The 16709-nt window shown below is 42.8% G+C and overlaps 1 protein-coding gene across 5 annotated transcripts in view; it reads right to left on the bottom strand.

Annotated features, from left to right (window-relative positions):
- Window positions 1-16709, bottom strand: part of dmxl2 (Dmx-like 2) — a 38776-nt gene that overhangs the window by 20929 nt on the left and 1138 nt on the right. For 4 of the 5 annotated variants that reach the window (XM_052063704.1, XM_052063700.1, XM_052063702.1 and 1 more), the window contains exons 2-26: window positions 12100-12225; window positions 11581-11652; window positions 11374-11452; window positions 10998-11142; window positions 10541-10607; window positions 10265-10437; window positions 9997-10177; window positions 9697-9877; window positions 9363-9581; window positions 8997-9268; window positions 8284-8550; window positions 7955-8184; window positions 7658-7860; window positions 5839-5960; window positions 5491-5580; window positions 5261-5369; window positions 5033-5152; window positions 4664-4891; window positions 4171-4457; window positions 3282-3448; window positions 2545-3196; window positions 1602-1931; window positions 1401-1520; window positions 1025-1160; window positions 120-230 (exon numbers count right to left, since the gene is read on the bottom strand). In XM_052063704.1, the coding sequence (XP_051919664.1) occupies window positions 120-230; window positions 1025-1160; window positions 1401-1520; window positions 1602-1931; window positions 2545-3196; window positions 3282-3448; window positions 4171-4457; window positions 4664-4891; window positions 5033-5152; window positions 5261-5369; window positions 5491-5580; window positions 5839-5960; window positions 7658-7860; window positions 7955-8184; window positions 8284-8550; window positions 8997-9268; window positions 9363-9581; window positions 9697-9877; window positions 9997-10177; window positions 10265-10437; window positions 10541-10607; window positions 10998-11142; window positions 11374-11452; window positions 11581-11652; window positions 12100-12225 (4687 nt within the window). The remainder of the gene's footprint in view (window positions 1-119; window positions 231-1024; window positions 1161-1400; window positions 1521-1601; window positions 1932-2544; window positions 3197-3281; window positions 3449-4170; window positions 4458-4663; window positions 4892-5032; window positions 5153-5260; window positions 5370-5490; window positions 5581-5838; window positions 5961-7657; window positions 7861-7954; window positions 8185-8283; window positions 8551-8996; window positions 9269-9362; window positions 9582-9696; window positions 9878-9996; window positions 10178-10264; window positions 10438-10540; window positions 10608-10997; window positions 11143-11373; window positions 11453-11580; window positions 11653-12099; window positions 12226-16709) is intronic. The other variant, XM_052063701.1, reaches the window with a different exon arrangement.

The raw sequence follows: 16709 nt of genomic DNA, 5'->3' as shown, positions 1-16709 counted from the left end.
CAGATAGAACAAGAAAAGGTGTGACGATTTCATGAAAGAAACTGTCAAGATTAACTGAGCTGGAGAGGTCAACGTATCAAATAAAATAAAACAGCAGTGTTAAGAGCAAAGTGTTTTACCCTGGTGAAGAAGCTGCATGCGGTAAAGTGGGGGCAGAGAGGTGAGCAGACAAGTATGAAGACGCATGGCCAGCAGGTACCTCAGTCCACACTCATCCAGAGCCTCGCCTCCTACAAACACACCAGGTAGCTGTCAACTAGTGCCACTCGTGTCATTTTTATTCATTGCAGCAGGAGCACTTACTTCCCTTTAAACACTTTTTATTAAAAAAAAATCAAAAAAAGAAAAAAAGCCCTTTTGTGTCACTACATTTCGTTCATTCCTGTCGCTCAGTTTCTCTTGTCCCTGAACCTTCTTACCGTCTCTGTGCTGGAACAACCTGCTAATGTCTTCTGCTCAAAAGACTAAATAAATAGGATTACAGTATAAATTGCAGAGAAAAGACAAAAAGATAAGGAAATGAGCAGTCTGCAAAAGCAGAAACAATGTTATTTTGCACAAAGATTTGATGGCTGAAGATTACAAATGTTCAGGAACACGCAATCAAGAAAATTCATGCTGATCATAATGTTCCTAACCTTTCACCAACCTAAAGACTGTAGGATCTCTTTCCAAGGCTCTTTACGTTCTGGCAAATTACAATATAACTACTCAGAAATATGCGCACTGGTGGTACCTGTTGGAAAAAATTATCGTAATTTCATGACATTTTTCAATTAGCATGAGAACACGGGACAACATTTTCTCTTCATACTAAGTAGGGACACTCGCAACATAAGGACTCTTCATTTTTGGTGAGATTAATTTTCAAGGACATTTGGATAATGCTACATGAAAGTGCTTGAATAAACTTGTATCGATATAGATATTATGGCATCAGTTAAACATCACAAAACCACAAATTGTATGGTGTATATTCCATGGGATACAATAAAAACAGTAGCATCTTGACACCATTTCTGACCTGTGTATTGTTGATCAGTGGAGTTTGTGACCTCAGCACTAGTGGTTGCTACCGTGTCAGCCAGGGCCACCAAGAACATTTGCTCAAGTCGGGTTAGTCCAGGGAGGCTGGAGTGCATTAAGTGACTGGACAACACCTAGAAAGACACAAGGTACTGTATGTGTTGGTCATAAGTCATGAATCTGCTTAATGTTGTAGCTATTTTATTAGACTGTTTCTAATAAGTAACATTGATGATTTCATTAACCATCAAAGCATTTAAATTCTCATCAGTTTCTACATGTCACAAAAAAATAAAAATAAAAGGCAATACATAGCTGATACACCAAGCTCATTTTTTCCAGTCTTACTGTAAGCGTGTTCTGTTTCTTAATACCTGTGCATGCTCTGGTCCAAAGTAGGCAGGACCGTATTGAGAGAGGTTGATAACGCGAGACTTCTTCTCTGGTTTGTCAGTGGCAAAATTGACAAAGTCATCCGTGGTGACTGTCGGCACCTGTTAACACAGTGCTGTGTTTAATAGAAATCGATGTCAATCTTCAATGACAAAATTCATTCGATTACATTGCGTACAAACCTGGAATAGGTCAGCATATTGGTCCTCGGCAGACATGTGCCCTGCCTCACCATTGACCACTTTGGGTCCTTTGACAGTGTCTTCTGGTCCCTTGAAGGAAGTATCTTCGTCAGCTAACATGAGCGCATAGAGAGGCAGCGGGGGGATGGAGTTGATTTCGGTATAGTCCCGCCCTCCGTCACGACCGGCCACGATGGTGTCTTTCGCTGTGCTGCCAGTCACACTGATGGTTCGAGACAAGTGTCTCCTGGCTCCACCCTCACCTGCCTCGACATCTCTTACTACAGCAACCTCCCCAGCAATACACTTCACCAAATGAGCAAGAATGGCCTGACAGAAAGATAAACATATACAGGAAATTAGAGTGACACACGATTTAAACAGCGGTTATTGAAGTGTGGCTTGTGTAACATTAGTGGAATGGAAGCTCCCTCTAGCAGGATTTTAAAGAATCAAAAATTCTGTGTTGAAAATTTGCATAATCAATGTTAAAGTGGCTGAATGGGGAACTAAATTCAAAATTTACTTATGTTGATTCATCTTCTTCATTCTTATTCCAGAACTGCAATCTATCGTAATTAGACTAGTGGGTGCACACACAGAAAAACCATTGCAAAGAAATGTACCGGTATGTATGTTTCCCCTTACACTTGTTTTAATCCAGTACCATGCAGTATTGTTGAGTACAGCTGAGGTGCAGTTCATATTAGGTATAATTCACTTAGATCCAATTAATTTGTTTTTCAAATAATTATTTAGATACAATTTTCATCAAACATTTATGAGCAATATTTTAATTGAATCATTATTACAGGATTTATTTTTCAAATTTCCTACATTTAAGCACAGTGTTCATGCAGAAAGTTAATGTAGAACATTTTTATACAGTACATGGTGTAAAAAGTTTGAGAACCACTCTAACTAGGGGATGAGGGAGACTCACCTTGGCACGGCGAACCTTTCCCAAATCCATGAGCTCAAGGAGCTGGGTGGGATGATACTGGGGTAGAGTCGGGGACAAAGAGTGAGCTGCCTCAAAAAGTCCACCCTCTTGAAGTCCCGCCGGGGCACGTAGGGCCTCATCCACGGCGGCGCTCCCTTCAAACACACTCTTGGACCTGGCTCTCCCTTCAAAGACTGAAGAGGAAGCTGTGGTTTGACCTCCAGCAATATCGGCAGACGACAGGTTGCCCTCCTCTCCCTCACCAGGCTTCTTGTCCTGGTGCCACTGGGCATATACGTGCATCTCACAATCCATGCCCACCACCAAGATGCCATCCCTCACCCAAGAGAGTGAAACTGGTAGACAAGGAGTGCCATCCACAGAGGACAGAAGGTCCACGGCCCTGAGTAGAATCCAGCGAGAGCGGATCCCTTGTTTGATACTGCCCCCCAGAGGAAGGGTGATGACAGCCACACCCTCTTTGCTGCTTGTCTGCTCATTAACCATGCCAGAGATGCGACCATACATGAGAATGTTGGATCCGACCCCCACTGTAAGGATGTGAGAGCCATCTTCTTTTGACAACCAATCCAGGTGGACGTAATGCTTGATATTGGGTGAGTTGTGGTCTCTGGTCATGTACAGGTCCGATCTAGTACAGAGAGAAATTCCCTTTTAAATTTAAGACAGCTGTTAGCAGTAAAGAAGCTTACTGACATAGGCAGTATCCTCCTGACCTGCTGTAAACAAAGAGGTTGGAGTCCACACTGACTCTTGGGTCCAATGTTGATGAGGGTCTGTTAAATTCCTCTAAGTGGAGAGTTTGCTCCAAAACCCACTCTGAACCACCAGTTGATTCACATTCATAGATAGACACGTGCATTGAGAACTCTTTTCCAGAAATCTAGGGGGGGGGGGGACATTTATGAAAAAAATATACAACATAAAATGCCACAAAAACAATCAAAGTAGTATAAATGAAATGTCTTAAAAAATGAAAGCTGAAATGCTTCAGTGGAAAAGGAATTTATCATTCACAAAGGTAAGTTTGCATGTGGATTCTTTTCTGCCTTAGTAAGCAAATTACTTTGTTTATTACACGTCATATGCCTCTTCGACCTTTTGAAAAAAATGTTTGGGAAGATAATATAACCACAGCTGTTTGCCTTTGGCTTTCAAATCAGGGGTTCGGCATGAGTGCAGACTTTGATATTTACTGCCGGTGGTAAATCTGTACCATTTAAATCAATGAGCAGTGGTGTGCACGTCAGTCTGTCAGTCATCATACCGTCATCATTTCAGGCGGGCACAGTCAGTCCGAGTCATTGGTGACAGCCAATCGGCATTGAGATCGTACTTACCAGTACTACATCACACACAGGCGCTTTCATTTGTATTTACCGACTTTATTTGGCAATTAATGTTAGACAACACGGTACTTGGTCACTTAAGCAACATGGCGTTAAATGGGGATTTTTCTGAAAAGTTGTGATTTTGGAGATGCCAAGATCCTGCTGGAGAGCTACGATGTTTTTCTTGTACATGTGGTTTGTTAAATATTATAAATATTTTAAAAAGTCATTGCACCTGAATAAATGAAATCATCTATTTAATCAAATACCTTACCTGTCCTTGACGTGGTTGTTTAAAAGCCACAGCCAGCCTACCAATGTAGGAGCATGACACGGCAACAGGCCGTCCCGACACAAACACAGCGCTGTTGTTGTCTTCCTCCTCGTTCATTAGAGCCCACGGCTCCCAGCGGTACATCCGCTTGTCCTGGTCATAGTCACTATCTCCATGCTCACCCTCTACGGCACAACGCCAGAATCGCACCCGAGAGTCTGAGCAGGTAGTCACAATCAGATAAGGAGCCAAGCATACAGGGTAGATGGAGGAGGAACTGAGATGGCCTAAAAGAAGCGGGGAAAACAAATTAGAAAAATGGAAAGAATCTGTTACATGTGGTGACAGAAAATCTCCTCTTTATCTGTACCTATTTAGTATGTCAATGATTTGCAACACATTTCTATTTATTAATCAATACTAACCAAACAGATTTGAAGTCCAATTCTTGCAATTTGTGCATGACACGAGTGAGGACGATGCTGAGGCTTACCAGCAGACGGTGTGGCTCTGGTAACCTCGACTCCATGGGGCAGGTCTAGTCGCTTGCTATACACCAGTTTGGAACTAAGGATGAGTTTGCTGGCTGACTGCAAGTTGATCGTGGAGGCTGAGCGAGGAAGAGGTCTGATAGGGGAGGTCTCCGGAGATGAGTCAGGGTTCACAACTTGATTGGGAACCATTAGTTGGCTCTGGAAGCTAGAATCTTGGTTCAGATCATCTGGACACAATGATACATTAAGATTAAAGCTGTCTTCCACCTCTATTTTAGAACGGAGAAACGATTATTGGATTGAATACAATAAAGTAAAACCAGAAAACAATGCTTTAATTACAATAAATATCAGATGCACCCTCTTACCAACACACGCCTGGACAGACTGAAGGTGCAGGTGCCACATTTGTAGCACTGAGTTCCTGTTGAGATCCTTTTCTATCACCACCAGGAAAAATTTCTCCGAAAACGGAGGAGGGTGGTAATCTGGTTTCAGAAGAGTATAATTAATGCAATCTTCGAAAACATTTTACTCTGATTTGCAAATTTTCTGAAAGTATCGACATGCAGCATTAATCAGATGATGTAGTGCACCTTCACCAGATGGAAAAGCAGTTGGGTGTGTATCTGGTTCCTTTTGAGGCTTATAACCTAGAATGAAGTCCTCTTGGAAGACATGCAGCAGCTGGGTGTTGGCTCCACACTGTGTTTTACATGGAAATAGAAAACATTTATTTATATGGTCTGTGTACACAATTTTGAGATTTCAAGATTTGGATTTTTTTTCTCAGGAGGCTGATGTGAAATATAGAGCAATGGCTCACCTGGTTTGTAATGACATCTAGCTCTATGATACAGCCAGGTCGGGCAGTGGACTGCTGACTGACAATGTTGAACACTTCACCAACTAATTTCTGAACATAACACAACATGATTATAAGGATGCAGAAACATTAATTCTCAGAATTAATGTTTTGGTTAAAATGATTTTCCAATGTGTGTGAATTATATGGTCAGTATTAAAGTGCGTTTTTTCAAATTTGACACGCAAGTTAGTGCCCAAAATACAGTATATTTCAATTCAAACAGAGGAAGAAGGTGACTATTGTTGATGATTATTCTGATGATCACATTTCATTTGTGTGTGGGCGTTTGTGTGTTAGTCCACTCACAGATGTTTCTGGATCCGACAATTCATCAAGTAGCTTTCTGGCATCGACCACAGCTTGATACAGACGCAGGTTCTTACCATCTGATGCCACAAAGCAGGCACTGGCACTATTGCAGTACGTTCCTGAAGGGAACAAAACATAGTTGGACGCTAAATTAAAACTGATGCATAAAGCTGGAGAACGTATGGAGACAAGGTATTCACTTCCATTGCATATTGTAGTTGAGTACTGCATGGCATTGAAGGTACTTTGATGATCTGAATCGTTGATATCATGCACGCGTAAATACCAAATGCATAAGAGCTTCATAGAACTGAATGAAATGCGGCTGCACTGTTCTGGAAAAAGTGGTGCACATGCAGCTGAAACTTTTCTTGGATGAACATAACATCTTGGAGGTCTTCCAGTCAGGTTTCAAGACGATGCATAGCACGGAGTCAGCCCTGTTACGCGTTTCTAATGACATCCTCCTGGCAAATGACTCTGGAGACCACGTGTGTCTGGTTTTATTGGACTTAACTGCAGCATTTGATACAGTGGATCACAGTATTCTGCTGACTCGTTTGCAGCACTTGGTGGGCATTGGCGGGAGTGCTCTTGATTGGTTTAGGTCCTATCTAGCTGACAGGACCTTTTGTGTCAGCCTTGGCTGCTCTGAATCACGCACTGCTCCCCTGTCATGTGGTGTTCCACAGGGCTCAATTCTGGGGCCTCTGCTGTTCTCGCTGTATCTGCTCCCATTGGGTTCCATCTTAAGGAAACATGGTATTCCTTTCCACTGCTATGCAGATGACTGCCAGATCTATGTCCCACTGAGCAAGAAAGACACCTTCTCATTAAGGCCACTCCTATCCTGTCTGGAAGAAATCAAAACCTGGATGGCACAAAATTTCTTGAAGTTCAACGAAAAGAAGACAGAGGTGATATTGTTTGGCCCCAGTGGACCTTGTACATTCCATCCTGTAGACTTGGGCCCCCTATCTCCTTATCTGAAATCAACGGTCTCAAACTTGGGACTTAAACTGGACAGTGATTTCAAACTCGATCGGCAAATTGGTGCCGTTGTTAAATCCAGCTTCTTTCACCTTAGACAGCTGGCCCAAATAAAACCTTTCCTCTCACATGAACACTTTGAGACAGTAATTCATGCCTTTGTCACATCCCGGCTCGATTACTGCAACGCCCTGTACTTTGGAGTCAGCCAGTCCTCCATCAAGCGCCTTCAGCTGGTACAGAATGCCGCTGCTCGCCTCTTGACTGGTACTCGTAAGAGGGAGCATATAACTCCTACTTTGGCATACCTTCACTGGCTCCCCATTCATTTTAGAATTATTTTTAAGATCCTCCTCTTTGTTTTCAAATCTCTGAATAATCTCGCGCCACCTTACCTCTCTGAGCTCATACGCCCCTACACCCCTGCCCGGCGCCTCAGGTCTGTGGACCAGTCTTTGCTAGACGTACCAAGAACTAAACTGAGGCTCAGAGGGGATCGAGCCTTTTCTGTTGCTGGTCCATCTCTCTGGAATGACCTCCCACTGAACATTCGGCAAGCCTCCTCGCTGCCCATCTTTAAAGCCCTCCTCAAAACTCACTTTTATTCTTTGGCGTTTGACTCAGCATGTCTTAGATTTGCTCTTGATTTTACTGCTTGGTGCTTTCTACCGCCTTATTACTTATTACTTATTACTGATTCGTCTTACTGTTTATTGTATATGTTAAATCGCTCCATGTACAGCACTTTGTATGCAGCGATGGCTGTTTGAAAGTGCTCTATAAATACTGTTGACTTGACTTGACTTGACAACTGTGTCATGTTTACCAAGTACAGAGCTGGGAACTAGTGACGGTAACCAAGCAACATTGCTGAAAGCAGAGGTGTGCAGAGAGTTGATCCGAGCCAGTTCAGAGACCCCTCCGGTACATGAGAGGGGTCCAATGTGATCCACTCTCCACAAGATGAGTTCGCTGTAGATGGCATTGGGGTCGTGGAAGGTCCTTGTTGCTGCATTGCGAAGCTGCTTTCTGATAAACAAATCGAGAAATACTTGTGACTTTTATTGTCCTTACCTCTTCTGGTTCCTGTATGAGTACATAGTGCGTTTTCTTTGCCCCTTACCTAGGGAGTCCCTTTGGAAGGGGAAAGGTGGGAGGTTGTTCCCCATCCATGCTGCCAGGAGCCGAGGGAGGTGTAAGCAGTGCATTATGGTGCGAGGACGTGAGCAGCAGTGGCAGCACTGTGTGACAGGCTTGGTCATTCAGATGGAAACGGTGGCCACAATAGCGAAATTTGTGGGACACGGTCAATACGTTGGAGAAGGCAGAGCGTTCTGCGAATGTCACAGCCCACTGGAAAAAATGCCATTTTTTTTTTTCAATGATTCTGCTAGCATACAAAAGCTGGTGTTCAGAGACTTCTCTGCACCACAAACACACAATAACACACACCTGGTTAAGAGATCCGTCAACATGCTTGGAGACCATCATGACGGCAGGACTGGTGCCCAGATTAGGAGAAGAGGAGGCTAAGGCAGGAAAACCAAGGCCAGCCGAGGCTGAGGCAGAGTGAGCAACATGTTGACCCGTCCTTCCCTGCTCGCCTGCCCTGAAACTCTCCCTCTCGGTCAAAGTACAGGCATACATCAGGATGTTTTTACTCAGAGAGTTGGCGTCACCTGTAGGAAATGCCACTGGGATACGGGAGGAAAAGGACACCTGTAGGCACATTTGAAGGAAAGAAAACCACAATTGTTGATACTGATTTGATGTACAGAATAACAACTGCTTCCCAGGCATAACAATAAACTGCATACGTTTGATAATTATTAAAAAGAGGAAAAGCAAACGCTGTATCAAACATTCTCCATTTCCAAAATAATCATAATGAATTTAAATGCACACTGTCACAGATCTAAACTGCGCTACGATACTGAGAAATGACTGCAATACTTTGGCTGCCTTATTTAGCTTCCTGAAAGAGGCAAATCCTCCTCCACAATAATCACCAGTGAGTGTCCTGTATGCCTGAATGAGCATGTGGCACAGTAATCAGGATTAAAAGCAGGCAAGCTAATGTATTGGAAAAATACTCAACAATTACACTTGGGTGACATTAAAAGCAGGACACCACAATGTTTTTGTCTCATTAAAGCTGTACTTACCTGAACTTGCCTGAAGATGCCTTGGTTAAATTCATCCAAGTACTTGACATGCCAAACAAGGAACGAGCCGTCAGTTGGGTGGATGGTGAACAGCATGTCAGGACTCTTATTCCACTCTGTGGTTAGAATCTCCATCCTCCTCTCTAGTAGCATTGAGGGCAAAGGTAAGCTGGAGCTGGATCCTGGTGAGGATGCCTTTGTGCTTCCCTGCTCCCCTGGCTCGCCCTCCTCTCCAAGTTCAGATGAGGCTTTGTCAGACATTTCATCCAGGTCTAGAAGTCCAAACAACATGTGTTTAATCATGTGCTCGTGCTAAATATGCATTGAATTAGTCATTCAGGGTTGTCCAATGGACTGTGGTCATACCAAAGTCAAACTTCAAAGGGGATCCTTCAGGGTCCAGGGGGTCTTCTGTGGCATGCTCTAACTGTTGTTCAGAGAACTTACGGAGCTGTAGCATAAAAAGATCCATTGAGCAGGTGAAACTTAGATCTTTATTATTGAGCCAATGAACCACAAATCCTCCTGCCCCGGTGCCATCATCTGTGTTGAAGAGTGTAGAGTCTGCCAGCATTAAGGGGATATCTGCGAGTGAAAACAAGGAATAAAGAGGAAGCAGAGACAGATCGATCATCGAGACACAGTAAATCAATACAGATATGAAAGAGAGACAAGACAGCTGCTTCGGAGAAAAGGCTACCTGTGTTGGGATTAATACTGGCTGAAATGTGGAAGTGACACAACGCGTTGGCATGATGAGCAATGTGGCGGTGAGTGTGCGCATCCTGCGTGCCAAGCTGAGAGGGGAGCAGCTCACTGTGAGCTACCAAAGCAGATGATCGTCGCCTTCCCCGACGCAGATGCTTCAGGTGGTGAATAGACTGTTCAAACGAAGCAAAATTAGTAATTAATAGTTAAGCTGTAGGGAGCAAAGGACACAATACATTTTTGCTCTAAATTATTTCTGTTCAGGTCATAAAAAGCATCCCATGTTGGATACCTCCAAGGCATGCTGAATCTTGTCCTTATTGCCTGCCAAGCCTGGCAAGCTGGAGCTAAACGAGTGTGTGTTCTCAGTTATTTGGCCCCCTAGCAAGCTGTCTTCTGGAAGCAGGGTCTCAGACCACAGTCTACACACGCCATCCTCACAAGATGTCAGCAAAACATTGCACACCGAACCCCTAAGACGACACATGAAGGATGCACTTGACCTACATTTTTTAAGGAATTACAGGACTTCATTTTGCTCATGTGGGTTTATTTCTTACTTTGGCATGTACTTGCTCGTCTTCCTCCAGGACATACCGGTGACCGAGCGAGGATGGGCCAGGTAAACAAAAGAGAAGTGAACAGCAGGAGGTTTCTTATCTGAAGGGTCCTGGACCACCACTGCAGAACGCCAGCCGGTGGTGGGATACCACACTTTGAGTAAACAGTCATCCTACATTGACAAACACGCAAATGCAGATAAATACGGACATGAATATCATTCTTTGTTCTTTAGTACGGTTTCCTTATTTTGCAAAGTCACATTATGTGCATACCTTCCCAACTGTTGCGAAGTACTCTCCATCAGGGGACCACTTGGCACCATGCACAGATGCAGCAGTCCTGTCGGACGCACAGTCACATGAGCTTTATGCAACAGACAGCTCACTTCCACATGAGCAGCCCGTTTGCAACGGTGAGTGTTTTTCTTTTTGTTTTGCTTATGCTTTAAAAGCTGTCATTTCCCTGTTTTAGTGGTTTTAGTGATCATGCAAGTTTGTCACAAGATGACAATTACAGAATGGATACTGACTTAAGTTAAATGACATGACTCACAGCGGCACATGCTCAATTTGAAGCATTCCACAAATGCGCTTGGCTATTAAAAAAACCCCTTAAAATATTCTCTCATTTTTAAAGATTCAAACTAGATTTGAGGTTTACTGCAAAATGAGATTAAAAGGACCCATTTCCCCTTGTCCACTACACTAGAGATGCATAAACAAGACGCACTTGCACTGCCAGACACAGTTCCAGTCATTTAGAACAGGATGGAGCTTGTCCTCAGACGCCTGGCCATCCTCCTCCTCGATTAAGGTGTCCGCCAGCGGTGGAGCCCACAGCTGAAGACGCTCGGTTGCTGCTAGGATACGGTTCCCTGAGGAAACAAAGGCACTAGGTGACACATCTCACGGCCAAGTTGAGGACTTAAGAGCACGGAGCATCACGTGTATTATGGGGGATACATAATACACAATTGGGGGAGTTCTTCAGGGTAATAAAGGTGGTAAGGGAGTACAAGTGGTGTGTGGAGAGGATTCAATTAGTCTGTTTTTGGAAAGAAAAACATTAGCAGGTTGATTTAAACGCACAGAAAGCATTGGCATACCCTGTGGGTCCCACGCCAGGTTGTAGGTGATGGCATCAAGGAAGAACTGCCCTGTCTTTTGCCACTGATAGTTAAGCTGCTGTTAGTGACAAGAGAGCAACACACACACACACACACCATGCAATGTTATTGGCTCCCTCGCTCACTTCATCATATTTTATATATCTTCAACAACCATTTTTATTCAATAACCGTTTGTCTGCCTACCTTGTGGCGTTTGTTTGGGTTGGTAGATAGAGGTTCAAAGATGCAGACTGTGTTTCCGTAGGAGGCAGCAATCTATATAAAAGCATCATTTCAAAGCCATGAAGAAGTCTAGTGAAATTTATTGTTTTCTAAAAAGTCACATTTGAACAAAAAAATATCTTCACAAAATAGACCGGAGAATGTCTTGAAAATGTATTAAGATGAACACGAAGCCTGATGGCAATTTATTGACTTTAAAAAGATGAATCAAGAGAGTTTAGTGTAATTATCAACACCATCGTAACAAAAGAACAGCAACAGTAACATTTAGTCTTTCTTCTTGTTCTCTGTCCTCTTCTATCTGCTGCCTTTTAAGAGCGGGCCACACTTTAAGAGCTGTGGCCAACAAAGTTAAACCTGCACAGAATTTTAACTACTTTCACACTTATCATGTGTGCTGTGGTTTGACTGCCGACAAAGTGTGAAAGAAAACAACTCATTACAAGAGGGAATGAATTTGAGTGTGAGGTCAACACTTACCCTGCCAAGCTGATGGGAGCACTCCACACAGCCCACCTGAATGTTCCCATTCTGAGCTCCTGGGATTATCTGCACACACTCGAAGTCACTCGCCAAGATCACTACATCACAACCTGAGCCATAGGCCTGGAAATGAAAAGATTCAAATTAAAATGCGCTTTTAATGATTCTTATTTGAAAAAAAAAGAAGAAAAAAGAAAAAACTGAATAATAATAGCGAGGTGCAGAAAAATAGTTTGGCATGTACTGTATATCATTTATACAAAAGCAAAAAGTAAAGCAAAAAATCGCAGGGCACACAGAGGCGAACAACCATCCGCGCTCACACTCACACCTGGGGAGTGTTCAATCAGCCTTTGGAGTGTGGAAGGAAGCCGGAGTACCCGGAGAAAACCCACGCAGGCCCGGGGAGAACATGCAAACTCCACACAGGGAGGCCGGAGCCGGGATCGAACCCACGGCCTCTGCACTGTGAGGTCGACGCTCTAACCACTGGACCACCATGCCGCCCGTATTATTATTATTAATACCTAATCTAATATATAATGATGACAATATGTCGGAGAAAGCATATCAACAGTTTAAACTAATCTGGGTCAGAGGCAAAACTTGATCTCTGTTAAAATTTAAATTCGAAAGAGCAAGGTAAATTGGCCTCAGAGCAACAGCAGTGCCTGAAAAGCAGCTTGTGTCTTTCATTATTCAGGAGAATAGGAGGCGAGGCTGAGAACCACTGAGTCACACAATGGGGAAGCTTTACTGTCACCACTCAAAAACAAACTAATCGTAGCGGTTATGGCCCCGGTGGTTGAAGCAAGATGACTCTTTGCACGCGTTACGCGAGAGGCAAGTAAAAGGAAAACTGCAGTCTGTGCATTACTAGTCCCTTGCTGCATCTGCTGCAGCACATTACGACTCTGAATTAAAACGCGGTCACCGTCACGCACTGTCTGAGGCTGCTGTGTAGAGGATGAAGATTGCCTTTAACTCTCTATGACAGTGAGTAATTTCCACCTAGCAAGGCTCTGAGCCAGACAAGTAAACATGAGTACACCGGTCACGAACTGGAGTCTCTCACCACATCTTTGATCATTTGGTTTGTGTGTCCTGTTTCTCTTTCATCACCTGCATGCGCTACAGTCTCATGCATCACAAACAAGGTGCTGAGGAAAAAGTGTGCAAACAGGGACTGTTTGTTACTTTTCAGAGCATAATGCTGATGCGCGGCAGTATGGTGTAGAATGACAGCATTATTGGAAGCACATTATGAATCTCCTTGACGAATACAGTGTAGTTGTTTTGAAGGATTTACAATATCAGCACCAGCAGTATAAAAATAGACCACTTATCACCTCTGGTATCAAATTTAATACTGACTGTCTTTGCTGGGATGATCAGCATCTCTGCACATGGGAAAACAACCACTTCTATCCATCCATTTTCAAGACTGCTTATTCTGTTCAGGGTCGAGAGATGCTGGAACCTATCACAGCTAACTTTAGTCGAAGGGTGGACTACACCCTAAACCGGTCGCCAATCAGTCGCAGGGTGTAAAATGGAGATAGACAACCAATCGTTTCCTGAACCATCACCTACACACAGTCATTGAGTGTGAACTGAACCCACGCTGCCTGCACACAAATTAGGCGCGTGTACCCGCTATACCATCGCTGACCACACTCCGATCACAGGCTCGTATTCTACTTTGCAAATAAATACACTCGACAGGAGGACTGTGCAAGTTAGGCTACCGCTTTTTGAGTTGTTTTGATTTAAACTTTTTGCACAGTAGACTAGCAGGTATTTCGACATGAGAACTACAATTTAAACAACAGGAAATAAGACCGATAAAAGCAGATGGCTTGCTCCAAATAATCAACGAAATAAATAACTATATAAATAGCCAATATGAAGAAAACTTTGCTGAGGGTTTGTGCTTGGGCCCAAGATGAACCCGTTCCATTTTGGTGAGGATGTGGATCTATTTTGACTGCTTGGGGACAATATACTCTACGTCAACTCCAATATCATAATTATGATCACTAGAACTGTTCACCCTGCAGGATCACAATCCCATCAACTGTGTTGTCATGTTTCACAAAGCAGGAATTCGCCTTCAACCTAATTAACAGATGGACATCGGTAAGTATGACGCTCCTTGTCAGTCTGGTCAATGTTTACACTAAGAATGGAGCTTACTCTGGATAAATATTAGATAAATATGACCAGTAACGTGACAGAGTAACACAATCATTAGTGTGGAATCAGAAAAAAAAAAATCAAACTTCGTGAATGACGCAATGAGAGATTTCGAATGGTTTCCAGTAAAAATGTTTGTCCTTGCTCAATTTTGGGAAACCCAAGTGGTGATTTTACACGAGAGTCAATTCCCGTTTCCTGGAGGGCACCTTTGTCATTGCATCACTTTTATAGTACCTATGAGATCAGGAGACATCTTTGTTTGCGAAGAGCATTTTTTAATGGCAATTCTGAAAATACTCAAACCGTAAGAGAGGGGAATGCAGTAGATTCATAGAGATTATTTATTTTTTTAGAACAAAGTCTGTTGTTATTTTGTTTGTTTGTTTTAATCGAAGAAATGTGTGAATGCTGTCATGCACTGACTGCGGCAAGGAGAGTGGGTTTAGATAAGAGGAAGCGAATGAGGGATCACTTCTGTCTTTCTTCCATCCAATGCCTCCTATTCCCAGTGCCTAACTCAATCATGCAGACATGTTCTGCTGCTGCAGCTACTCCCAACACTTTCCTGCAAGAGATTGGCTGTCGCAGTCAAAAGCCTGAGCTGAAAATATATTTTTATCCCAAATTAAACATTTTCAGCTCAGCGAGATCTCTTGAGGAGTATTTAGACCGTCTACATCCCCGAAATGTACTTTGACTGCATCCAAGCTATCGTCACGCTGTATCGGCCTTTTTATATTTATATTGCAGCATGGCTTCTGTAAGCAGCACGATGGACTGCCGTGGACATTGAGAGACTGTTTTTTTAACCAAGTGGTTCCCCGAGACTTTTTGTTTTACTATGAGTAGTCCTCATTTTTTTTTTCCCCGTTTTGTTTTTTTGGTGAAATGTTCTGCATAAAGAGACTTAATGGAGTGATACTATTCACACAAAGAACAATAGTCAGCAACAGTAAATTATGAGAAAATATGACCCATTTATTCCAACCCATTATTGGGTTGCATCTCAACGATGAGAATGCACTGAACTTGAATAAAATAAGCATGATTGGAGGTGTAATGGAGTAGAGATAATGATATTAGCAAGGAATTTAATAATTCAACACTTAACCAACCAATAAAACAAAAAACAGGTAAAACGTGCATAATAACATTTCCTATTGTCCAAGGTAAACATAACAAATGCAGCATATCTTACGTGGCACAGTTCACATTTGCCATTATACACCACTTTGAAAACGATCATGATAAATTCAAAAACATTAAGTAAGTAGTTGGGAGTGGTGTAAAAAAAAAAAAAAGTGAGCAGTAGCCTCAAGACAAGAACCCTAACCATGTTCTCAATGATGGTTAAAATTACGAGCATACCAAGACACGGTTATCAGCATAATGTGATGCTTCGATCAACTTAGAATGGTTGCTTTTCCGCCATATTTTTTTAAGCTTTGTGTGCAGACAACTTAGTGAACGATCCCTGGTCACACAGAGCCAAAAATGACAGACGACTGCGGTAGGATGCATGCCAGTCAAGTAGTTGGCAATGTCAATTTGGGGAGTGAGGAACTAGACTGTATGCGCCTGCAGACCACCTGTTTGTCCTTTGGCTCTTATTTAAAAGCCTTTTTTTTTTCATTCCCCTGACACATGATGTAAGTCATACAAGTCATTTTTGCTGGACAAGCGCTAGACAATACTCCTCTGAGCAGCACAAGCCCATTGATAGCTGCCATCAGTCACTGAATTTTTTATTGTGATGTATTTCCATATCATCATACGTTGAAGTCCTTCGTTTTTACAGACAACTGTTTCAGATTTTGTGCGCAAACTAAGAACAAAATAAACCTACTCTGAGACACATGATCAGCTTTAACAAAAGTGTGGTCTTGTCCACACAAACAACATAACTATCACTCAATTTTTTTAATCAAGGCTTTTGTATCAACAGATATTTTGGCCCACTATCCATGAGTAAAGTATTCTAACCTCAGGTTTTAAGGGTGCCTTCTCCAGATTGGATGCTTCAGTTTTTTTCAAGGTGTCAGTTATGTCATGGGGCAGCACATTTTGCACCAAAGTGTCAGGATAGTTTTGAGATTTCTTTGCACCCACCAAATCTTGAATACACCCTGTGCTGTGTTTAGCAAAACAACCCCAGAATGTTTGTTTTACAGGAGGTGAAGTATTGTTTTCTATGCACACATGGCACAGGCACAATTGAACCCCCCATAACTGTTACACGACCACAGTCTAGGTAACCCAGAGGGAGTTGAGCCCGAGAGGTGTCTAGCGCTAGTCCACATGAATGCCACTGCTTTCACCACTGCAACAACTAGCCTAGGGACAATTTGCTTGCCTGAGAACCCTGCCTATGAGAGAAAATGTGCATTTACGATGTTTCATAAGCATCG

This window comes from Hippocampus zosterae, chromosome 4, assembly GCF_025434085.1.
Source record: "Hippocampus zosterae strain Florida chromosome 4, ASM2543408v3, whole genome shotgun sequence".
Lineage (NCBI taxonomy): Eukaryota > Metazoa > Chordata > Actinopteri > Syngnathiformes > Syngnathidae > Hippocampus > Hippocampus zosterae.
The sequence above is the reverse complement of the archived record's forward strand: the minus strand, read 5'-3'. Positions and strand labels throughout refer to the sequence as shown.